General features: G+C 35.4%; 1 protein-coding gene across 2 annotated transcripts in view; it reads right to left on the reverse strand.

The window, feature by feature from the left end:
* Positions 1-832: 832 nt before the first annotated feature.
* The window catches only part of Brinp3 (BMP/retinoic acid inducible neural specific 3), a 424,144-nt gene continuing 404,618 nt past the window's right edge, over positions 833-20,358 (reverse strand). Inside the window, exon 8 of one of the 2 annotated variants that reach the window (XM_042674472.1) lies at positions 833-2,216. In XM_042674472.1, coding sequence (XP_042530406.1) covers positions 1,100-2,216 — 1,117 coding nt within the window. In that variant the 3' untranslated portion in view covers positions 833-1,099. The remainder of the gene's footprint in view (positions 2,217-20,358) is intronic. The other variant, XM_042674473.1, reaches the window with a different exon arrangement.

A 20,358-nucleotide genomic window follows, 5' to 3' on the forward strand; every position in this document is an offset into this window, starting at 1 on the left:
TAACATCTCACAGGAATGTGCAAATTAATGTAGCTTTCAAACCAAAATTTTTACTAAGATTAGTTTTGTAGTCACAGAAATTTCTCTTCAAAAGGTCTATTGTCATAGTAGCTGGAATTAAGAAAAAATAGTGAACTAGTGATTTGAGCATTTATTTCATTCTATTTGCATTATAATTTGTTAATAGTTCTAGAAATGTCATTTCATTGACATTCATAAAAGACTAGAATATCTAGCTTTTCAGAAATTGAAATGAAAATGATTGTGCCTACTACATTGATTATTAGTTATTAGGAAGTAGAAAGAGAATGACAAAGCAAGTTGCTAAGGAAATTAAAGGTTTGCTTTCTCTATTATATGCCTTATAATCAGGGATTTTTTTTCTGTATGTTTGTTGAAATGTGCTGATATTTGCTCAACACTAAATTTACTTGACTATTTTAATAATGATCATTTCTCTTGTATTGGTTTTCAAATGTTTGTGATAAACACACCTGTGTCATCATTCTATTAACTATTAAAACAAAAATGAACTGAATACTAAGCATTCTACCTAATACCTTGCTGTTTGTTTTTTTCCTTTCCTTTTCTTTTCCCACTGAAGCTAATTGAAATACATCTTCAAAAGTTTCTATTATAAACACTTGGGAAATTTTCCCCAAGTTCCAACAAACTATATCAAAAAATAACTCATTTCACAAGGGGTGGGGGGAGGAAAGAAGGAATCCCACAGCATTTCTTTTTAATAACTGTTCAGCTACAAAATTTTATTGGTATCTTCTTATGTTCCCTCTAGAGGATGTAATGCACAAAAGCATTGCCACGGAACATATAAAATTACAAATGAAATTTATTGTAAAAAGTAGAATGTCTTCTAGACTGGTGTCAGTATTTATTTCATTCATAAACCAAAACTGCGGTATAATATATTCATTGTCAGCAAAGTTCATGTGTGTAAATTGCCATCCAATGTTAATTTGACTGATATAAGACAGATATTGAAAAGACAATTTAAATTTACTCTTCCAAACATAAACTGTTCCACAAAAGCACTGTTAAAAACTCCTTCAAGGTTTTGGGTTGTGCTTGACATTTATAGTTAACTACATAATTTGGTCGTGTCATAGTCCACTGTGTTTGGCAATTTGGCATTAAACGCCTGCAGAGCAGATTGGATCCTCACCACTTCACTAGTAGACAGCTTGAGTCTATGACGAAGCAAGCAAGAGAAAAGATCTAGAAGACGCTGACCAGGTGGGGAGAGTTTATTTACACGGTCTCTTATCTCTAGGAGCTGCAAAAGCGCTGAGTCCTGGGATCCCTGAGTGTAGGGGTAGTCCAGCTGCAAGATCAGGTCCCGAATTGCTTCCGGGTCAAAGTGCATGCTGTAACCAAACACTTGAATGTTGTTGATTTTCATGTAGCCCAGGTTCCGAGAAGGGTCAATAAACTCCAGAGGTTCATAGTACACGCTCTCGTTGCCATTGGGACCACTGGACTTGATGCGACTCCTCAGGTAGATATGGACTGTCTCAAAAAATGTCTTCCATTTGTTGCCCAAGGTAAGTGTCCAGTTATAGCACTGCAGAGGGAGGTCCAATTTAGTCCGCTCCCAGTCTGGAAAGCTGTTTTCATTCACAGGCATAAACCAGCTCTCCGAGTGGCTGCCACCGAAGGGATTGACATACACAGCCAACACGGGCTCCAACGTGCTGTTTTTAGTCAAACAAATCTGTAAGGAGAGACCCAGAATCATATGGACCAGGCTTGACTTGTACTTGTTACTCTTCAGGGTGAGGAGCATCCTCTTACGCCAAGAGGGGTCAAACCAGCTGTTGAGACGCATGTCGTTGCTGATGAAAATGGCATGCACTTCTATTCGCCTATCAGCTTTCTGCAGCAGATATTTCATCTCGAGGTCTTGCAGGTCAGTCTCAAAGCCGATGTAGTGGTCGGTGGACTCGGCCACTTCGGGCTTGCAGAGGCCCTGGCTCAGCATGTAGCCTGTGTTACAGGTGCCACAGCGGGTGCGGTTGTCCGGGGCGCAGGTCAGACAGGCAGAGGCGTCGCCCACCGTGCAGGGTAGGAAGGAGGTGCAGACCACCTGGTCGTTTGGACAGGTGCACGAATGCGTTTCTTCTGAAAAGCTGCCCAGGAGGCCATTCTCATTGCAGTAGAGAAAAGACTGGATACGAGTGAGCCAGTAGGTGGAGGTTCTAGAAATAAAAAACAAAACGAACCACATGAATACAAAAGGTTCGTGCATGGTACTGTCATAAAGTCAAACTTGGCTCTGGAAGCATTGCTGTAACTTTTTTTTTTATTTTATTTTATTTGTGAACATACTGTACAGAGGGGTTACAATTACATGAGCAGGATAATGCATACATTTCTTACGAAGCATTATAGCCTCCTCCTTTGTTTACCCTTCACATCCCCTCCCAGCCTCCCTCCTCCCCCCCATCCTTCCCCCCTTCCCCCCCAACCCCCCCCCTCCCCGCACCGACGTTGTAAAGCTTGACAACTTGTACTTCTCATTGTTGCAACAGGTCCACCTGTATCCTTAAACGACTTGTTTTTCCCCATCTCCTCCACAAGTTATACTGACATCAAATATAGTGAAAGCAGGGGTTATACTGTGGGGGAGGGACATACAAAGCAACAAAGAAATGATCTTATAAATGCGTTAGAAACACATGCATGAAAAAAAAACATTAAAATACATATCTAAGGGTTCATTTTCCTAACATCACATTATCTTACCTTTTCCGCTTGACTCATACATATACTAGATATTGCAAATAAGGGAAACCATGGGACCTGTGTTTCTTTGGGCCTGGCTTACTTCACTTAATATAATTTTTTCCAAGTTTTTCAATTTCCTAACAAATGGGGCAATGTCATTCTTTCTGATGGAGGCATAGAATTCCATTGTGTATATATACCACATTTTCTTGATCCATTCATCTACTAACCCCCCAAAATCAATGGCTTTTCTGTATGCCAACAATGAGAAAAGTGTGGCTGAAATTAGGAAAGCAACTCCATTTGTAATAGCCCCACAAAAAATAAAATACCTAGGAATTAAGTTAACCAAAGAAGTGAAGGACCTCTATGATGAAAACTTTAAAATTTTGAAAAAGGAAATCAACACAGAACTTAAAAAATGGCAAAACCTCCCATGCTCCTGGATTGGAAAGATTAACATCGTGAAAATGGCAATACTTCCCAAGGCTATCTACAAATTCAACGCGATACCTATCAAAATTCCAACCTTATTCTTCAAGGAAATAGAAGAGGCAATCCAAAAATTCATATGGAACAATAAAAGACCCCGAATAGCAAAAACACTCCTCAAAAGAAAGAACACTGCTGGAGGAATATCAATACTAAATTTCAAACTCTACTATAAAGCCATAGTAATCAAAACAGCTTGGTATTGGCATAAGAACAGACCTCAGGACCAATGGAATAGAATTGAAAACCCAGAAATGAACCTACAGACCTATAGCCATCTAATCTTCGATAAGGGAGCATTGCTGTAACTTTTGTAGGTCATTTCCAGCTAGTCGTTCACGAAATTAAAAAAATCCATTTGTATATTATACACACATGTATGTACATATATATAGGTATATATTAATATCTATAAACGTATTCATATATATTCATGTGTGCACGCATACATACTCATGTATGTACATTCGTATATTTTTGCCCAAGTTAGAAATACTTAGTCATGCACTGGTGGCTCACACCTGTAATCCTAGTTATAAGGAGCTGAGGAGTGAGGATAATTTTTTTTTTTTTTGGTCCGGTCGTGGGTCCTGAACTCTGGGCCTGGGTGCTGTCCCTCAGCTCTTCAGCTCAAGGCTAGCGCACTACCACTTGAGCCACAGCACCACTTCTTGCTTTTTTCTTTTTGCTTATGCGGTGCTGAGGAATCGAACCCAGGGCCTCGAGCATGCAAAGCAAGCGCTCTACCACTGAGCCACCTTCCCAGCCCAAGGATAATTTTTTTAATGCCAACCTAGACGGAAAATTCTGCTAGACTCCACATTTAAATAGCAAACAGATGCTGAATTCGAAGCATGGTTTCAATGGTAATAATACCGGTTGTGAATAGGAAAGCCAAGCAAGAGTGCCCCAGTAAAAGCACAATCAAAAATGAAACAAAATAAAAAATAGGCATTTCTAAACATACAGTTCCTTCTGAAAAGCTTCTAAGCCATCTCAGTGCCATTGGAAGCTGATTGCCAGGAAAATTAAGTCAGTTATTTTGAAATAATAACATCAGAAACAAAAGTAGCTTTATCCCAGACTATGGCAGATTTAGAACCACTCATTCATTCATAGTTATATAAAGTGTTAGTGTTGCAGGAAGCCTTAATATAAACTAAAAATGAAAAGTAAACAACTCTAAACTGTTAACTCAATCTAATTAGGTACCCCGGTTTCACCAACATGTAAAGAACATGTATACACTGTGTATTGAAAATATGAAAACATAGCTAAATTTTATCCTTACAAGCTGTCCAAGAAAGTAGTTGAAAGTATCTCCTTAAACCTCAAAGTTACTTTAATAAGAGTTTAAAGTATTCATTTAATATTTTTGATTTTCAATGCCAACAACTTTTCTTATCAGGCTGATCATGATGCATTGCATGCTTCTGTTTTTGTTTTTTAAATAAATCAAAGTCTTTGACTTATTGAGTGTTTCATCATAATAGTGAGTGAACTATGGTAGCCATGTTATCAGGTAATACTGTGTTTTTCAAGTTGATTTTATACTATCTCGATGAACAATTGCACAATTCCATGGACTGTACAGCCTAAGGTTGTCTTGTAGAAAATGGGAAAAGTAATACATTTTGTGTTAAGTTTTTTGGGAAAATTGAACAAAGTTCTACTTGTAGGCATTTATATGCCTACTTCTAAACTATCAGTTTAGACATTCAAAAGTTACAATGTATTTTTAGTATTCTTATGAATTTTGATGTTACTATTTAGTGAATTTGGAATATTTGTGAAGAATACTGTAGGTAATGATTTGCTTGAATTGTCTGTATAACCCAAGATATGCACAACTGTTTATGTACAGTATCAGTCTTTGTCCTTGGTCCATCATCCTTTGACAAAGTTTATACTTGGTTGTTATTAGTACTGAAGTTTGAACTCTAGGCTTATTATTTCATAGACAAGTGATATATTTCTTCAGACATTACTCAATCAAATTGGTTCTGATTATTTAGGCCTGGAATGGCCTGGATAACAACCCTACTATTTATACATTCCTTCATAGCTTAGTTGACAGGCAGGTACCACTATGAACAGGTATTGGTTTAGATAGGATCATACAAGAGTTTTTGTCCTCTGGCATTGAGGAATGACCCTCCCAATCTTTGCCTTCTGAGAAGTCAGGATGACAGGCACCATCTACTCAGCTTAAAACATTTTTAAATTAAACTCTTCCTTGGGTTCACAGCCAAAATAAGTGTCTCTGTATTCTCATTATTTTTTTTCTGTAAAATATCTTTTATCACTTAACGTCGCATGCTAGTATCTTCTTTATATTCACCTCTCATGAAATAGACTATCAGCTGGCCAGATTTCTCTGTTTTTCATTGCTACATTTGATTGTTTAGTAGGTTGCATGCCCTTCTTATTAAATATTGAACAAAGTGTTTTCCATAAGTGTACTTGTAGGTGAAACTTCAGTTTACATACTGAATACAGGTAAGAAGTCCTGTACTGTGAAGTTATACAACACATGTATTTACAAAATTAAATCCAAGAACTTTTTTTTTTGTTTTTTGGTTGTGGGACCTGAACTCTGGGCCTGAGCATTGTCCCCCAACTCTTCAGTGCTGTCCCTTCAGCTCAAGGCTAACACTCTACCATTTGAGCCATAGCAACACTTCTGGCTTTTTCTGCTTATGTGGTGCTGAGAAATCAAAACCAGGGCTTCATGCATGCAAAGCAAACACTCTACCACTGAGCCACCTTCCCAGCCCCCAAAAGCTTTTAAAAATCTGTTTTCCTAAGTACGATGGTGTCTTATAAACCCAGAAGAAGGACAACAATCCTAATCAGATCATCAAACATTTATGTCATTATTTCTCACACTCGGAACACTAAAATACTATGCCTGGTAGATTTACAACTAGTTTGAATATTCTTTTCTCAAGTTCTTTCATTAGAATCATAGTCTTCAGTGAAGTAATGCTGAAGTTGTTGGACTATAGGAACAGAGCTGTCCCAAACAAATGAATTTAATTATCTAGGGGTAGGTACAGTTCTTTCCCTGTCTTGCACTCTTCCATCTTGGAGATAGCATGATACTCTGGGACCATGTACTTGTCAGCCTCCAGAAATATGTGCCCACAAACAGATTTATGTTGCCTATAAATCTGGTCCATTATAAATAAACAAGGGCCAGACTCCAGTGGCTCATGCCTGTTATCTTAGTTACTCCTGAGGCTGAGACTTGAAGGACTGAGGTTCAAAGCCAACCAGGGAAGAAAAGTTCATTCTACTCTGTGTCCCACTCAACCAGAAAAATATCAAACTAAAGGCATGGATTGAGTGATAGAGCCATGAGTAAGCAAGTTGAGGGGTGCACAAGACCTTGAGCCCAAGCTCCAGTACTGGCACTAAAAATAAAATAATTAAATCTAAAAGTACTTAAATAAACAGATATATAGTATTTTGATTTATAGGACAAAATGTGTCAAATTTTCCACCTATTTTGAATTTTTTCCATATACTTTTAAGATCCATTTTCTGATTTTTTTTGCAGTATTCTGCCCAGAGAGTGTGTGATAACAATAATGAACTTTTAAGTAGCAACATGTGAGTACCTCTGCTTGTTCTTTATTTGTATTATTGTTTTATTATTTTCTCTCTTCACTACTTGTCTCCTTCCCTTCTGCTTACCCTCCTTCTTACATACCCCCCTCTCTCTCTTCCTCTCTCTCTCTCTCCTCTTTTAGCTCCCCTCTTTTAGCTTTGAGGAGTATTTATTCAAGGCTTCACTTGTACAATTCTCTATGGATTTAAGATATTTGCTGCATGTCATGTCAGTGTCAGAAGAGCACTAGACTTTATGGTATGCATGCAAGAGAACTGAAACAAGTGCTTATTTCCCTTTACTTTTAGTGAAACCTTTAAACTTCAGACAACTAGTTCTCATGTTTAATTCTGCATGACACAGGGGAACAGATTATATTTCTTAGTCTTGATGTTTTTGTCTGTGACTTTTTGACCTGTTGACAGATTAAAAAATAATGTAACACATTTTATGTTAGCTTATTGCCACTATAGCCAGATGCTTTGCACAGGGTAACTTGAATATGCAAAGATGCTTATTGAGTTCTTAGTCTTAGACCTGCTAATCCAGACCCTGGTAAGAGCCCTCAAACAAAATTCTTGAGAAAACTAGGTAATATCTCTCAAGAAATTGACTCAATACCTTCTAAGGGTATAACTGCAAAACCTCAATACCTCGAATGAGACCCCACATCATTTTGCATTATCCTGGGGAACATGCTTTCAACACAAAGCTCTTGAGGAGAAGCCAAACTATACCCAAATGGCAGCTGATATAAACATCACCTTTCCTGATCTCTTGGCAGCTGGTCCTAACAACATAAATGTAGAATGGAGGAATAGCTCAGTAGTGAGAGTACCTGCTTAGCAAAATTGAGGAACTGTTAAAAAGGACACAGCAGAATCCAGATTTGAATTTAAATGTCTTAGGAACCCTGTGACTACTATTTTTTGAATTTATACATATTGAGAGCTCTATGCCTGCTAACAATTTCAAAATGCACTACAGAAACATTCAGTATACATACAAGCATAAACCAAACATCAAAGCACAGCCTAATATATTCTATTATTACCCAAGAATTCAGTACACATCTGATGTTATAGAACAACCACTTTATATTCCTTTTCAAAACAAATTCCTCAGAGAAACCTAATGTGTTTAACTGCATTTTAATAGATGAAAATCCCCTTTAAGTTTTACCATCTAAGCAACATATCTATTGAACATTAGAATAAAGACAAATAAAAAATATTATATTTAGAAATGTGTATTGGGTGTTTCATTCCATAAGAATATAAAAAAATACTTAACTAGTGACTTACTGCTACATCAGGAAAACATCAGATATAAACATATAAAATATTTTTTAACTTGTGGTATAACGTTTAAATGCTAGAGAAAAATAATTGACATAAGGCTGTTTCCTAGAGAGCCAAATGGTCAGCTTTAGAACTTCATTAATTTACCTTGTTGGAAAAATTAAAATAAAACACCTAGTAGGTCTTTTTTTTTTAACTAAAGCACAATTCTTAGGTAGAATGTATTAAGGGTACCCATGCACAAAATAAAAAGGAAAAAATGTATATTTTTATTCCTAATATTATCTGTTAGTATTCTTATCACTTTTTAAAATCACTATAGGCAACCAAGAATCAGTGTTCATTTTCTTTATATTAACTGGTTATTTCCCTAGAAGAAACATATTTTATCTTTAAAAATTTATGCATTCATTCATGATATTCTCTGTGCTCCTATGTTTCATTTGCATCAAAATGGACTGGGTTCAAAAGAACACATAGGATCATATGATATCCTTGTGGTAGTATGGGAACTTCCAAAAGTCCCTCCTCCAAAAAAAACCCCTCAATTTTATAACATGTATTCTAGATACTAGGCCATCTCACACATATTGATACAAACGAAAATTACCTCCTCTTGTGGTTAAATACTTTCTGAGCACAAATAACCTTATTTCCAAGGTCCCCTATTCCCACTTTCTAATCCTTTATTGCTTTCCAAATCTAAGAGCGGTGGAACTGCATTTTAAAACCTAAACAATATAATTTCAATGTCTTTTTGAAGTTTAGGATTATTCTTTTGGGTAGGCTATTTCATTTGAGCTTTCATAGATTTGTTCTTCTGAGACCTTATTACTTTAAACTAAATATAAATTTTAGGGATTAACCACCCAGAGCCATTTAGACAATCGTAAGCTGATTATTAGCTCAGGCACAGACAGATAAAACCAAGTAATACCCTGTCACTCTCCCTGGTCTGCTGAGGCCATTTCATCCCTGGTTCAGTTGCTCTGGGGACTCATGTCCACACTCTTGACACTCGATAGTTACACTCTTGGAGATGATTTCACACGCTGAGAAAGAAAATCGCACTTTCAAGAAATTTGAAAGTGCAATTTCTGAGAATATACCAAGGAAGCACACACACACACACACACACACACACACACACACACACACACACACGACAGGGCCAGGGTGGGAGTGTAGAAGGAAACAGAGGTGCTTTAAATGTATGAATCTGCATTCAGTGTCTTTTACACTGTTGCTTTGCAATATTATATGAGTAAGTGTGGTGAGCAGTTCAAGGTGTTGATTATAGTTTGAAGACAACATGAACAAGGGAAAATTTAATTGAACTTTTTCTCAAGTGCTATGCATTATTGCAAGAACTATTTCATTCTGTCCCACAACTCTACTTTTTCACTGATAAAAGGATGCTTGTTACCTCAGCCTATAGATAAAGACATGAGTTGCAAAATATTTAATTTACTCTAAGTGGCTCAATATCATAAGCTGGTTGATGTAATAGCAGAAAGTACACTTTGTTCACAACTTCTTATAAAAAATACAATTCAGATAATTTGCTAACTCATTTAACCAAATATAGAGACTTAAAGAAATATTATCTCACTTATGGACTGCCAAGTCATTTTTGTTTTTCTTTTCTTTTTTGGTACTGGTGATTGAATAAAGGATATTGCACTTGTTAAACAAGCACCTTGCCCCTGAGCTACATCCCAACTCCAAGGCTTTTTTATTTTACTTTGATGGTGCATTTGACTATTGAATATAACTAAAAAACACTTATTACCCAGTAACCCCACTTCTGGGCATTTACCCAAATGATCACAAACAAGGCCATACTAAAGCTACCAGCACAACTATGTTTATCACAGCATTATTCACTATAGCTAACATATGGAACCAACCTAGATGCCCCTCAGTAGATGAATGTATCAAGAAAAAAGATGTGTTACAGATTAAGAAAATGTGATATATATATATATCTATATATATATATATGTAGATAGAGACAGAGAGAAGAAAGAGAGAGAGAGAGAGAGAGAGGGAGAGAGAGAGAGAGAGAGAGAGAGAGAGAGAGAGAGAGAGGAATTGTGTACTTCCATCAGAAAGAATGACACTGCTTCATTTGTTAGGAAATGGAAAGACTTGGAAGAAATCATATTAAGTGTAGTAAGCCAGACCCAAAAAAATATAGATTCCATATTTTCCCTCATTTGCAATAATCTTAGCAGATGAGCAGAAAAGCTCAAAAGCTATCTATATATGACCATATAACATGATGCTAAGTGAAATGAATCCCAAGATATGGACACAAGAGATTTTCTTTGTTGTTGTTTTTAATGTGCTATGTGATTTTTTTGCTTCTTTTGTATGTTCTTCCCCCTATGATATATCCCCTGCTGTCACTGTATTTGATTTTGGTACCTTGCATCTTGTATATACATTTATATGATTTGGGAGGGGAAGGGGAAATAAAAAAATGCTGATTCAAGACACAGGATTACCCATTACAACAGTGATACTCACAAACATTATGTTGGAACTCGGGAAGTGAGAGAGAGAAGGGTTAGTAGGAGAAAAACAAAGGAGGGAGTAATAATGCTTGACAAGAAATGTACTCATTACCTTACTCATGTAACTTTAACCCCTCTGTACAGCATCTTTACAATAAATAACATTTTAAAAATCAACACATACTTTTTCTCTACTTATGACATAAAATATCAAAGAAACAGACCAGAGTGAGAAAATAGATTTCACAGAATGAAATAAAATGACTTATTATATGCAAAGATACAATGAAATAATTCCCAATTTGGATTGACCGCTCATTTTTACCCAAATATGTTTTTCCACAAAATCATGTTTTGTTTTGTTTTTTTTTTATTGTGAAAATAACATACAGAGGGGTTACAATTATATGAGCAGGTAGTGAGTACATTTCTTATCAAGCATTGTTGCCTCCTCCTTTGTTTCCCCTTAACATCCTTTCCCATCTCCCTTCCCCCTGGCAACCTCCCACCCCTGCGCCAAAGTTGTAAAGTTCGTTTTTCTACATAACGTCTTGTACATCTCATTGTTGCAATAGGTCCACCTGTATCCCTATTTAAACAATGTTTATGACCTTCCCCTCCCCAAATTATACCAACAGTGAAAGCAGGGGTTATACGATGGGGGAGGGACATACAAAGCAACAAGGAAATCATCTTTTAAATATGTTGGAAACATAGCAAGAAAAAAAAATTGAGTCCTTATCTTGGGGTTCATTTTGCCTATCATCAACTTATCTGACCGTTTCTGCTTGTCTCAGACATATACTAGTTATTGCAAATAAGGGAAACCATAAGACCTGTGTTTCTCTGGGACTGGCTTACTTCACTTAATATAATTTTTTCCAAGTCTTTCCATTTCATAACAAATGGGGCAATGTCATTCTTTCTGATGGAAACATAGAATTCCATTGTGTATATAAACTGCATTTTCTTGATCCATTCATCTACTGAGGAGCTTCTGGTTTGGTTCCATATCTTAGCTATGGTAAATATCCTGCTCAAAATCATGTTTAATATTATGATAACACTTAAAAGAATTACAGTGTGCTCATTCAGGCTGCTAAAAGATGGCCACATAATTGAGGAATGTTAATAGAAATGCAATTGTTTTCCAAAACTGATGTTTCAGGCATCTCTGATGTGCTGTTATAGTATCCTAGGTTTTGTCTTAAGTAATTAATATGGATTCATTCTAATTTCTCATCCATTACGCAGGCAACATATACTTGGGTATACATCATTATTTTACTTTCACAAAGTACCGGAATCAATACAATGTGTTCCAAATCTCTTATTATAAAGACTTTCGACATCTATGTGTTAAGGATCCAAACTGGAAAAGAGAATCAATACAATTTAATGTGTTAAAACAAGTACAGTTTATAAAGGAGCCATTGTATTTGATTTTTAAAAGATATATTCTGCAATGAAAATAAATGCATTAATGACAAAAATGACAATATAGGTGAAGGTTAGTGTGATACTATTTATATGAAATACAAGAAGAGGAAAAACTAAATTTTTTAGCATTAAAAATGCTGTCTATATTAATGGATATTCTAAGTGTGTGTGACAGTAATGGATTGAGTAGTAGAGCACCATCAGAACAAGTAAGCCAAGCATGCACAAGACCATGAGTTTAAACCCCACTATCAGTAAAATAGTAAACAAAACAAAAGCAAAGCCGGGAGCTGGTGGCTCACGCTTGTAATCCTAGCTACTCAGGAGGCTGAGATCTGAGGATCGCGGTTCAAAGCCACCCCCGGCAGGAGAGACCGTGAGACTCTTATCTCCAATAAACCACCAGAAAACCAGAAGTGGCGCTGTAGCTCAAGTGGTAGAGCGCTCGCCTTGAGCTGAAGAGCTGAGGGACAGCGCCAAGGCCCAGAGTTCAAGCCCCACGACCGACAAAAAAAAAAAAAAAAAGCAAAAAAAGTGTAAAACACAATACAAATATATAACAGACTTCCTTTAATAAAAATGTTAAATTGATGTTGGGCAACAATGGCTTAAGCCTATAATTCTAGCTACTCAGGACACTGAAATCTGAGGGTCATGTTTCAAAGCCAGCCTAAGTCAGGAATGTCTGTGAAATTCTTATTGCCAATAAGCTACTCAGAAAAAGCTTCAAGTGCAACTGTGGTCCAACTAGTAGAGCACTAGCCTTAAGCTCAAAGAGGTTCAGGGACAGCACCCAGGCCCTGAGTTCAAGGCCCAAGATTAGAAAATAAAGTTAATTTGGCAACGTTTTTCATTTAGTCACTACAACTAATAGAATGGTAAATAAATGTTAGAAGTGGAAGATCAATATTTATACATACTATAATGAATAAGAAATTTAGAATCAGGTTCTTAGCAGTATTGTTTAGATTTATTAAAATATATACATATAATTAAAATATATACATATTGGCAAAATGATACGTCCACGTCATAACAACAATCAAGACTCATATATCTATTTTATTCATCTTTAGATTTCATAAAATGATGTTTAGACTGCAAGAAGTTTTATGACATTGTATTGTCACATAGTTTAGCTAATGTGAATAGGGTACATATTTATTTAGAAAATGGAAATCTCATATTCTCCAAAAGTTATTCAGGGGATGAAATACAGGCATTGTTAGTGATGTCATTCCATGGATCCAAGTACTATTCTGGTGCTAATATACAGACCAATCTAAATGACCCTGCTGTCTTCCTTCCTGTGACTTGTCTTTAATCTTCACCTTCTTTCCACTTTATAAGTTCTTCTGTATATGACTTCATCTAGAGTCCCCTTTCAGCCTCCATGTGCAATAGAAGAAGAGCCTGTACAACATTTCTAGACAAGGTCTCCCACATGAGATCTAAAAATTATATTACAGACCAATTGTCCTCATGAGGAATTTCCACGAGGACCTCAAATTAAGGAAATCTAAATTGACTTGTGTTCTCATCTATTTTCTACCATGTTACTCATGAAATTGTAGTAGTAACAGTTTCAAATAACACATATTTAACTTAGATAACTTAATATGATAATTATCTCTCATTCTTTTTTACCAATAAGAAAAGAAAAATGGCATCTTATCCTACTCAGAAAGTGATCCATCACCTCAGGTTGACACAGAAGACCTTGAAGTAAGTGCTTTGCTCACCCTTCTGATCTCTTGGACATAATTTGCATCTTCTTCAGTGAGTCAGTGCTAGCTACACTCACATATGTCTCCATGATTCTACTTTAAAGTATTGTAATGGACTGTTTCCTCTGCTTAAAATGATTTCCTAAATATTCATTTATTCACAATTATATATACCTACAAATGTTTGTGATCAAGAAAGGAAGTTGTAAATACCATTCATAACCCTTGTTATCACTGTTTTTGATTTGGGTGCCCTTTGTATTGTGTTTTTGTTTTGTTTTGTTTTGTTTTGTTTTGTTTCTGATTTGGAGATGATAAGGGGAATCACAGAAATGGTAAGACAAAGGACAAAGGGTAAACCAATGCAACAGCAATACTCAAAAGACAGTAGTTGAAAATAAAATTTACAACTTGGTAGGGAGGATAGTCAGGGGAAGGGGAAGCAGGAGAAAATGAGAGATGGGGCAATATTGTTCAAAAGGAAATGTACTCTTTACCTTAGTTATGCAACTGTAACCCCTCTGTACATTATCTTCACATTTTTTTAAAAAGCCATTAGCATATATCAGTAATGCAGAAAGATGCACAAAGCGTCAGGCTCTCAGGAGATATTAGTTCAAACATGCCTGAGATAGTAGTTCAAAACTTGCTCTGGAGAATCACAAGAATACATGAGCTCCTTTGTGGAAAGCATTCAGCAATGGGTACAGAATATTGAGAAATAAAAAAAATACTCAATCCTAGCTCATATAATCATGGGAATCCTGAGAAGGAGACATATTTATCTAAATAAAAAAATTCAATGAACATTATTTTCATGGCTCAAATGGTACAGTCCTAGCTGGGAAAGAAAGCAAGGGTAAGTACAAGGCTTAGATTTCAAATCCCAGTACCATAGATGTGTATTTACATGTATGAATGTAAATATGTGTATATGTTTGTATGGGTTTTTAGTGAATTGAATATATGCATGTAGATGTATGCATGAATGAACATGCAATGCATGTGTGTATACAGACAAAAGTAGCATCAATATATATGTGCATACATGAAGCAAAAGAAACAACTGTTGTACTTTCTCTAAACTAGGAAACACACACATGAGACCTCTTCAGAATTTTACACTTTTATACTAATTGCTACTTTGTGCTGTTTCCTCCTTTGAGCAATTCTTCTTTGACCATGTTTGCTTAGTTTTTAAATTTATTTGGAACAATTGCACTACAAGATGTTTCCTAAATTACCTAAGAAGATTAAACATCTCTGTGCTAAATTGCAATTTGTACTTCTTAGAAGACCTGATGTTTTAATTATTTGGTTTCATAGCTCTTTTCCCAAGATCTGGAATCTGTAGTGTTCTTATCATTATGTTTCTAGTGTGTGCATATGTAAGGTGGTCCACACAATTCTCAGTGAAGAAGAGAAAAAGGAAGGAGAGAAAATGATGACTAACCTTTCTTATGTTTGTATTTGCCAGTGAAGAGGAAGACAGAAATCACATTGTTCCCATGCTCACATGTCACAAATAATGCACATGGTGTGTGCACTGCTGATTGAACAGATTTTAGACCAAAATTAGTATAGATTTGGGGGAAAATTCCAAAATATTGAAAATCTTCCTCCATAGATGAGTGAGAAGATCTCTGGAATAAGGGTCAAAGCACTGGGAATGAATCCCACTTTTACATTTGCCCACAAGAATACTTTATATTTTTAAAAGTAGAATCTTAACAGGTATCTGATTTTTTATTGACATTATTCCTTCTCTCTTTCCTGGTAATTTTATATCCATTCAGAAACTCTAAGTGGAACTAATACCTTGGTTTCTCAAATTCCCTGGTGTTCTCATGATCAACAGTTTTAAACATCCACAATATCTGCCACCCACACATGTTTTTTTCCTCTTTTCATTAACACCTATCAGTGTTAGGTATCTTTATTCATCCATATAATACTTTTTACATCTGTTTTTGTTTGCTTACAGATAAAGTTTTTGTATGTGGCTTAGGCAAATCTCCAATGTGTGATCCTGTTTTCTTACCCATCACCCCCCAAAACTCGGAGGTAAGAGTCTGTGGTACCACAGCCAAGTCACAATGTATATTCAATTCAAGACATACTTTCCCCTTAAAATACTGTACTGTAATACTAATTAACTCCTCCCCCCCCCACCCCCCCACCCAGTGAGCCACCAGTGTCCGGGCCTAATTAACTTCTAATTCTTGGCTTCTCCATGTCCACATGAACAACTAAATGTAGAGGGACTGAAACACAAATTAAATAAACTATGTAAAACTAGTCTCACTTTAAATATAAAATCACAATTTTCTCATGTTTAAATGCTATTAGTCAGTCATCATTAATTTCCCCTATCAACTTGGTCTCCCAGTCTTCACAATGGGGTGTTGTGTTACTGTTGTTGTTTTTATTTTTCTTAATCTAGGGCTTGAACTTAAGGCATGGCCACTGTCCCTGAGCTCTTCTGTGCAAGGCCACAGCTACAGCTCCACTTCCGGCTTTTTGATAGTTTTGGAGATAGAGTCTCACAAACTTTTCTGCCTGGGCTGGCTTTGAATCAAGGTAATCAAATCTCTGCATCCCAGGAAGCTAGAATTATGGGAATAAGCCACTATGAGTATTTCACACATAAGTAATTCTTCTCATTTAGCCATATTTTCTCACTCCAGTGAGTTGAATAATTAGAAGAGAATGTATTTTCTACCACTAGGTAAACTACAAACCTTACTAATCATACTGTACATAGTCTAACTTCATAGTGATTGCCATCCATGGTTTTATACATGATGTTTCTGAGTCAATCACACACTAAATTCAATCTTCCATTTTTTTATGCCAGTCCTAGAACTTTTCCTTAATATAATGTTATCTTCTAGATATGAAATATTCTTTGTTAATTTTTTTAGAATAAATCATTAAAAGTACTATTTATATGCCTTTTCTCTATGTATTTCAATTTTTTTATTCAATTCTAGATATCTTGCTTCTTAACATTTTATATAAATGGCCTGGCTTGGCTTTAGTATTACAAACATCTTGGTAATTATCTCAGCACAAGTAATATGTTGACAGTTTCTAAGTTATATAGGCTTTTTTTTATTTATACAAAGACAAGTCAATAAAAGTTTCTTTCCTCCATTACTCAGTCATTTTCTATCAGTAATATTTGGTGATTTTGAGGTCTAGGTTTCAAGCAATTTAATACACACTCAATATAATATTTTATAAAAAGTAATTACATTCTCTAGTTTCCCTTTATTTCAATATTAGATGAATAATTACTCTTATCTGCCAGATAATATTTTTATTTCATTTTATCATAAAGGTGATGTACAGAGGGGTTACATACATAAATGAGTATATTAATATTTTTAAATACTTTGCTGTCCTGAGCTCATTTTTTCTTTTGTAAGTTCTAAGTAATTACATTTAAATTTTGAGCTCTGATTGTGAAAAAAAAAGGAAAGTATATAAAATTTCAAAGAAAACTATTATCAAATTATTTGCCTTTGTGAATTCTTCCAGAAAAAGAACCCTCTGAATGAAACTATTTTTAATAATCTAATTGTTTTGAATATCACTTGTATTTTAATTGTTAAGATCTTGTGAAAGTCTATGAGTACAATGCAAACTCCAAATTTCCATCTTTATTTGTGGACCACTTCAGTGTTTATCTTGAAGCTTTTGCTGTTGATTTATGGATGTAAAATGGTTGCATGTGTTGAGTTTATAAGGTCAACTTTTCCTATCTGATTCCAAATTCAAAGTCTATTCATATTGATGCTCACCCATTTAGTTATTTTATGCTCATCAGACCCAACTTGGAGTTCTAGCTATAATTTATTTTTAAATTTAAATTCACATATGTCATTTCCGTTAAGAGATTCTCATTCAGATGAAGACCTCATGAAGACTATTAGCACACAAATTCAGCTAAGCAATGCATACCTCACATCCACTAGAATCCTTGAATCTCACCTTCTTTTCCCCTCTAATTTGGATTAGTTCTATGATTTTAAGACACAGTTAATTCTTTCACTATGGAGACCACTACCTGAGGTAAACCATACTGATTTCTCATCTACCCTTCAAAGTGTCAACTTCACTTTACTATCTTTAGTCATTAAAATTGAGCTATCAGTTATAAGTATTTTTGAATCTTTATCCAGTATTTTTCTTAAAATTTATTTTTTATTGTAAAGGAGGTATACAGAGGGGTTACAGTTATATATGTTAGGTACTGAGAACACTTATTTTTTAACAGTGTCAATTCTTTCCTGATTTTCTCCCATTTTTTCCCTCCCAAACTCTCTCTTCCCCAAGCTGAATAGTTCATTTTCAAGATAGCACATTGTATCACTGCTAAATTATTTAACTCTTTGTCTTACTATTTCTGAGCTTCCTCCCCCAAACAGACTGACATATAAGACATAATGTACAGAACTCAAAAATAGCAACAAGGAGGGGGAGGGACAAAACATAATCACAAAAGGTAAAATAAAAAAAATTCTTGTTTCTATTTTTGGAGTTCATTTCAATAAACATCATGTGCAAATAGCTATTGAGCCTCTGTGATCCTCTCCTAAGACTTCCTCTTTTGATCTCACTGTGTGAATGCTTATGGTCCTGTTTCAGTATTTTGAATATAGTATATCTGCTCAGCATCAATATCATAATACATTACTACTTAGTGAATGTCTATGGTTTTACCTTGTTTAGCATTCCCTTACAAGGTTCAGAGAAGTCATATATTTATCTGTAACAATGTAGTGGTCCTACTCTCTCAAGATAACAACTTACAAGGTCTTTTAGGGTGTGGAATTCCTCCATCACTTCAATCTATTCTCTTGTCGTTCTCTGAATACTTTCTGTTTCACTGTTCCTTTCACTGTATCTCAAGACATCAAAGAGCTATTTTGGAATTCTATTATGTTTTAAAAAGATTTATAAGATATTCTAGTTTGAGAAAACTTGGCAATCCCTCATATTATAAACTATGTTGAAATGTCTCCCAAATTCCTATCTCCATTCAGGATGATTAAAACTCTTCATCTTTTTGGACTTAAGAAATAAATCACTTCTCAGCAAAAATCTTAGATAGGCTCTGAAGAACCAATCAAGACCTCTTTGTGTGTAATTCATTTTATCCTGCACTCTAGTTACTAGATTAATTTGGTTCTGTATTTACTGTAGTTTATTGTAATTATCTGCTTAGCTTGTGCTTCCCTTCAAAGGAAAATGACGTACTTCAGCACAATATTTATACCTAGTACAGCAGTTGGCATGGAATGGTTATTAAAAAAAATAATTTGAGCAAAATAAGATTCCCAGAAGAGGTTACTCGAAATTGGGAGCATCAAGGGGAAAGGGTAGACAAATGAGGAGAAGAGGAGGAGAATGCAAGCATGTATCCAGCATACATATCTTACAATATTAAGAAGAGGTTAGGAAGGGGTACATACAGGAGATACGGTGAGAATGTTGAAAGGGGTGACATTGATTAAAATACATTCATAAACTGTTAAATGGCAACTCTCTCTTGCACCACTACTTAAGGACAATAAACAATAAAGTAATCTTTATTGACAAGATACTAACAGAAACATGTTTTCATATCATTCAGACATATGCACACAAGCACACAAAGAATGTAACGCATATGAGGTATCTTTGTTATCTATATTGCACATATTCTTCAAGTTATTAAAAATATAAATAAGACAGACATAATATCTACTCTGCAAAAGGAATATTGGTAACATATTCTAACAAAAAATATCAAAATTTCCATTGAAGTTATTTCTAGGTTTAAGGATGATATGGCACAAAGTAGGCTCTTCAAGACTGACTGAATTTTTGTCTTTTGGTGTTAAGGAGAGATATGTAAAATCATTTTGAAAAAAATAGACTACAATATTATTTAGAAAGTAGAACAAAATTGTAATTTCAGAAGAACTAATACTATCAAATATTTAAAAGATTAAAATAAAAGAAATGAGAACTAGATTTCAAAGAAAATTGAGAGGTCAGTACAGAGACATTTGGCAATGCTTATCACTTAAAGAAAATTTCCTTAGAAAATGATGGTAGTCAAACTTCAAACTCTACTACAAAGCCATAGTAATCAAAACAGCTTGGTACTGGCACAAGAACAGACCTGAGGATCAATGGAATAGAACTGAAGACCCAGGGGAGGAAAAAAACCAAAACCAAAACCAAAACAAAACAACACAGACCTATAGCCACCTAATCTTTGATAAGGGAGCCAAATAAAAAATAAAATGTAAGAAAGACAGCCTCTTTACTAAATCGTGCCAGCAAAATTTGCTAAACACCTATAGAAAACTAAAATTAGGGGAGCTGCGAAGGTGGCTCAGTGGTAGAGCGCTTGCCTTGCATGCATGTAGCCCTGGGTTCGATTCCTCAGCACCACATAAGCAAAAAGAAAAAAGCCAGAAGTGGCGCTGTGGCGCAAGTGGTAGAGTGCTAGCCTTGAGCAGAAG

This window comes from Dipodomys spectabilis, unplaced genomic scaffold (genome assembly GCF_019054845.1).
Source record: "Dipodomys spectabilis isolate Male_0828 unplaced genomic scaffold, ASM1905484v1 ptg000019l, whole genome shotgun sequence".
Taxonomy (NCBI): domain Eukaryota; kingdom Metazoa; phylum Chordata; class Mammalia; order Rodentia; family Heteromyidae; genus Dipodomys; species Dipodomys spectabilis.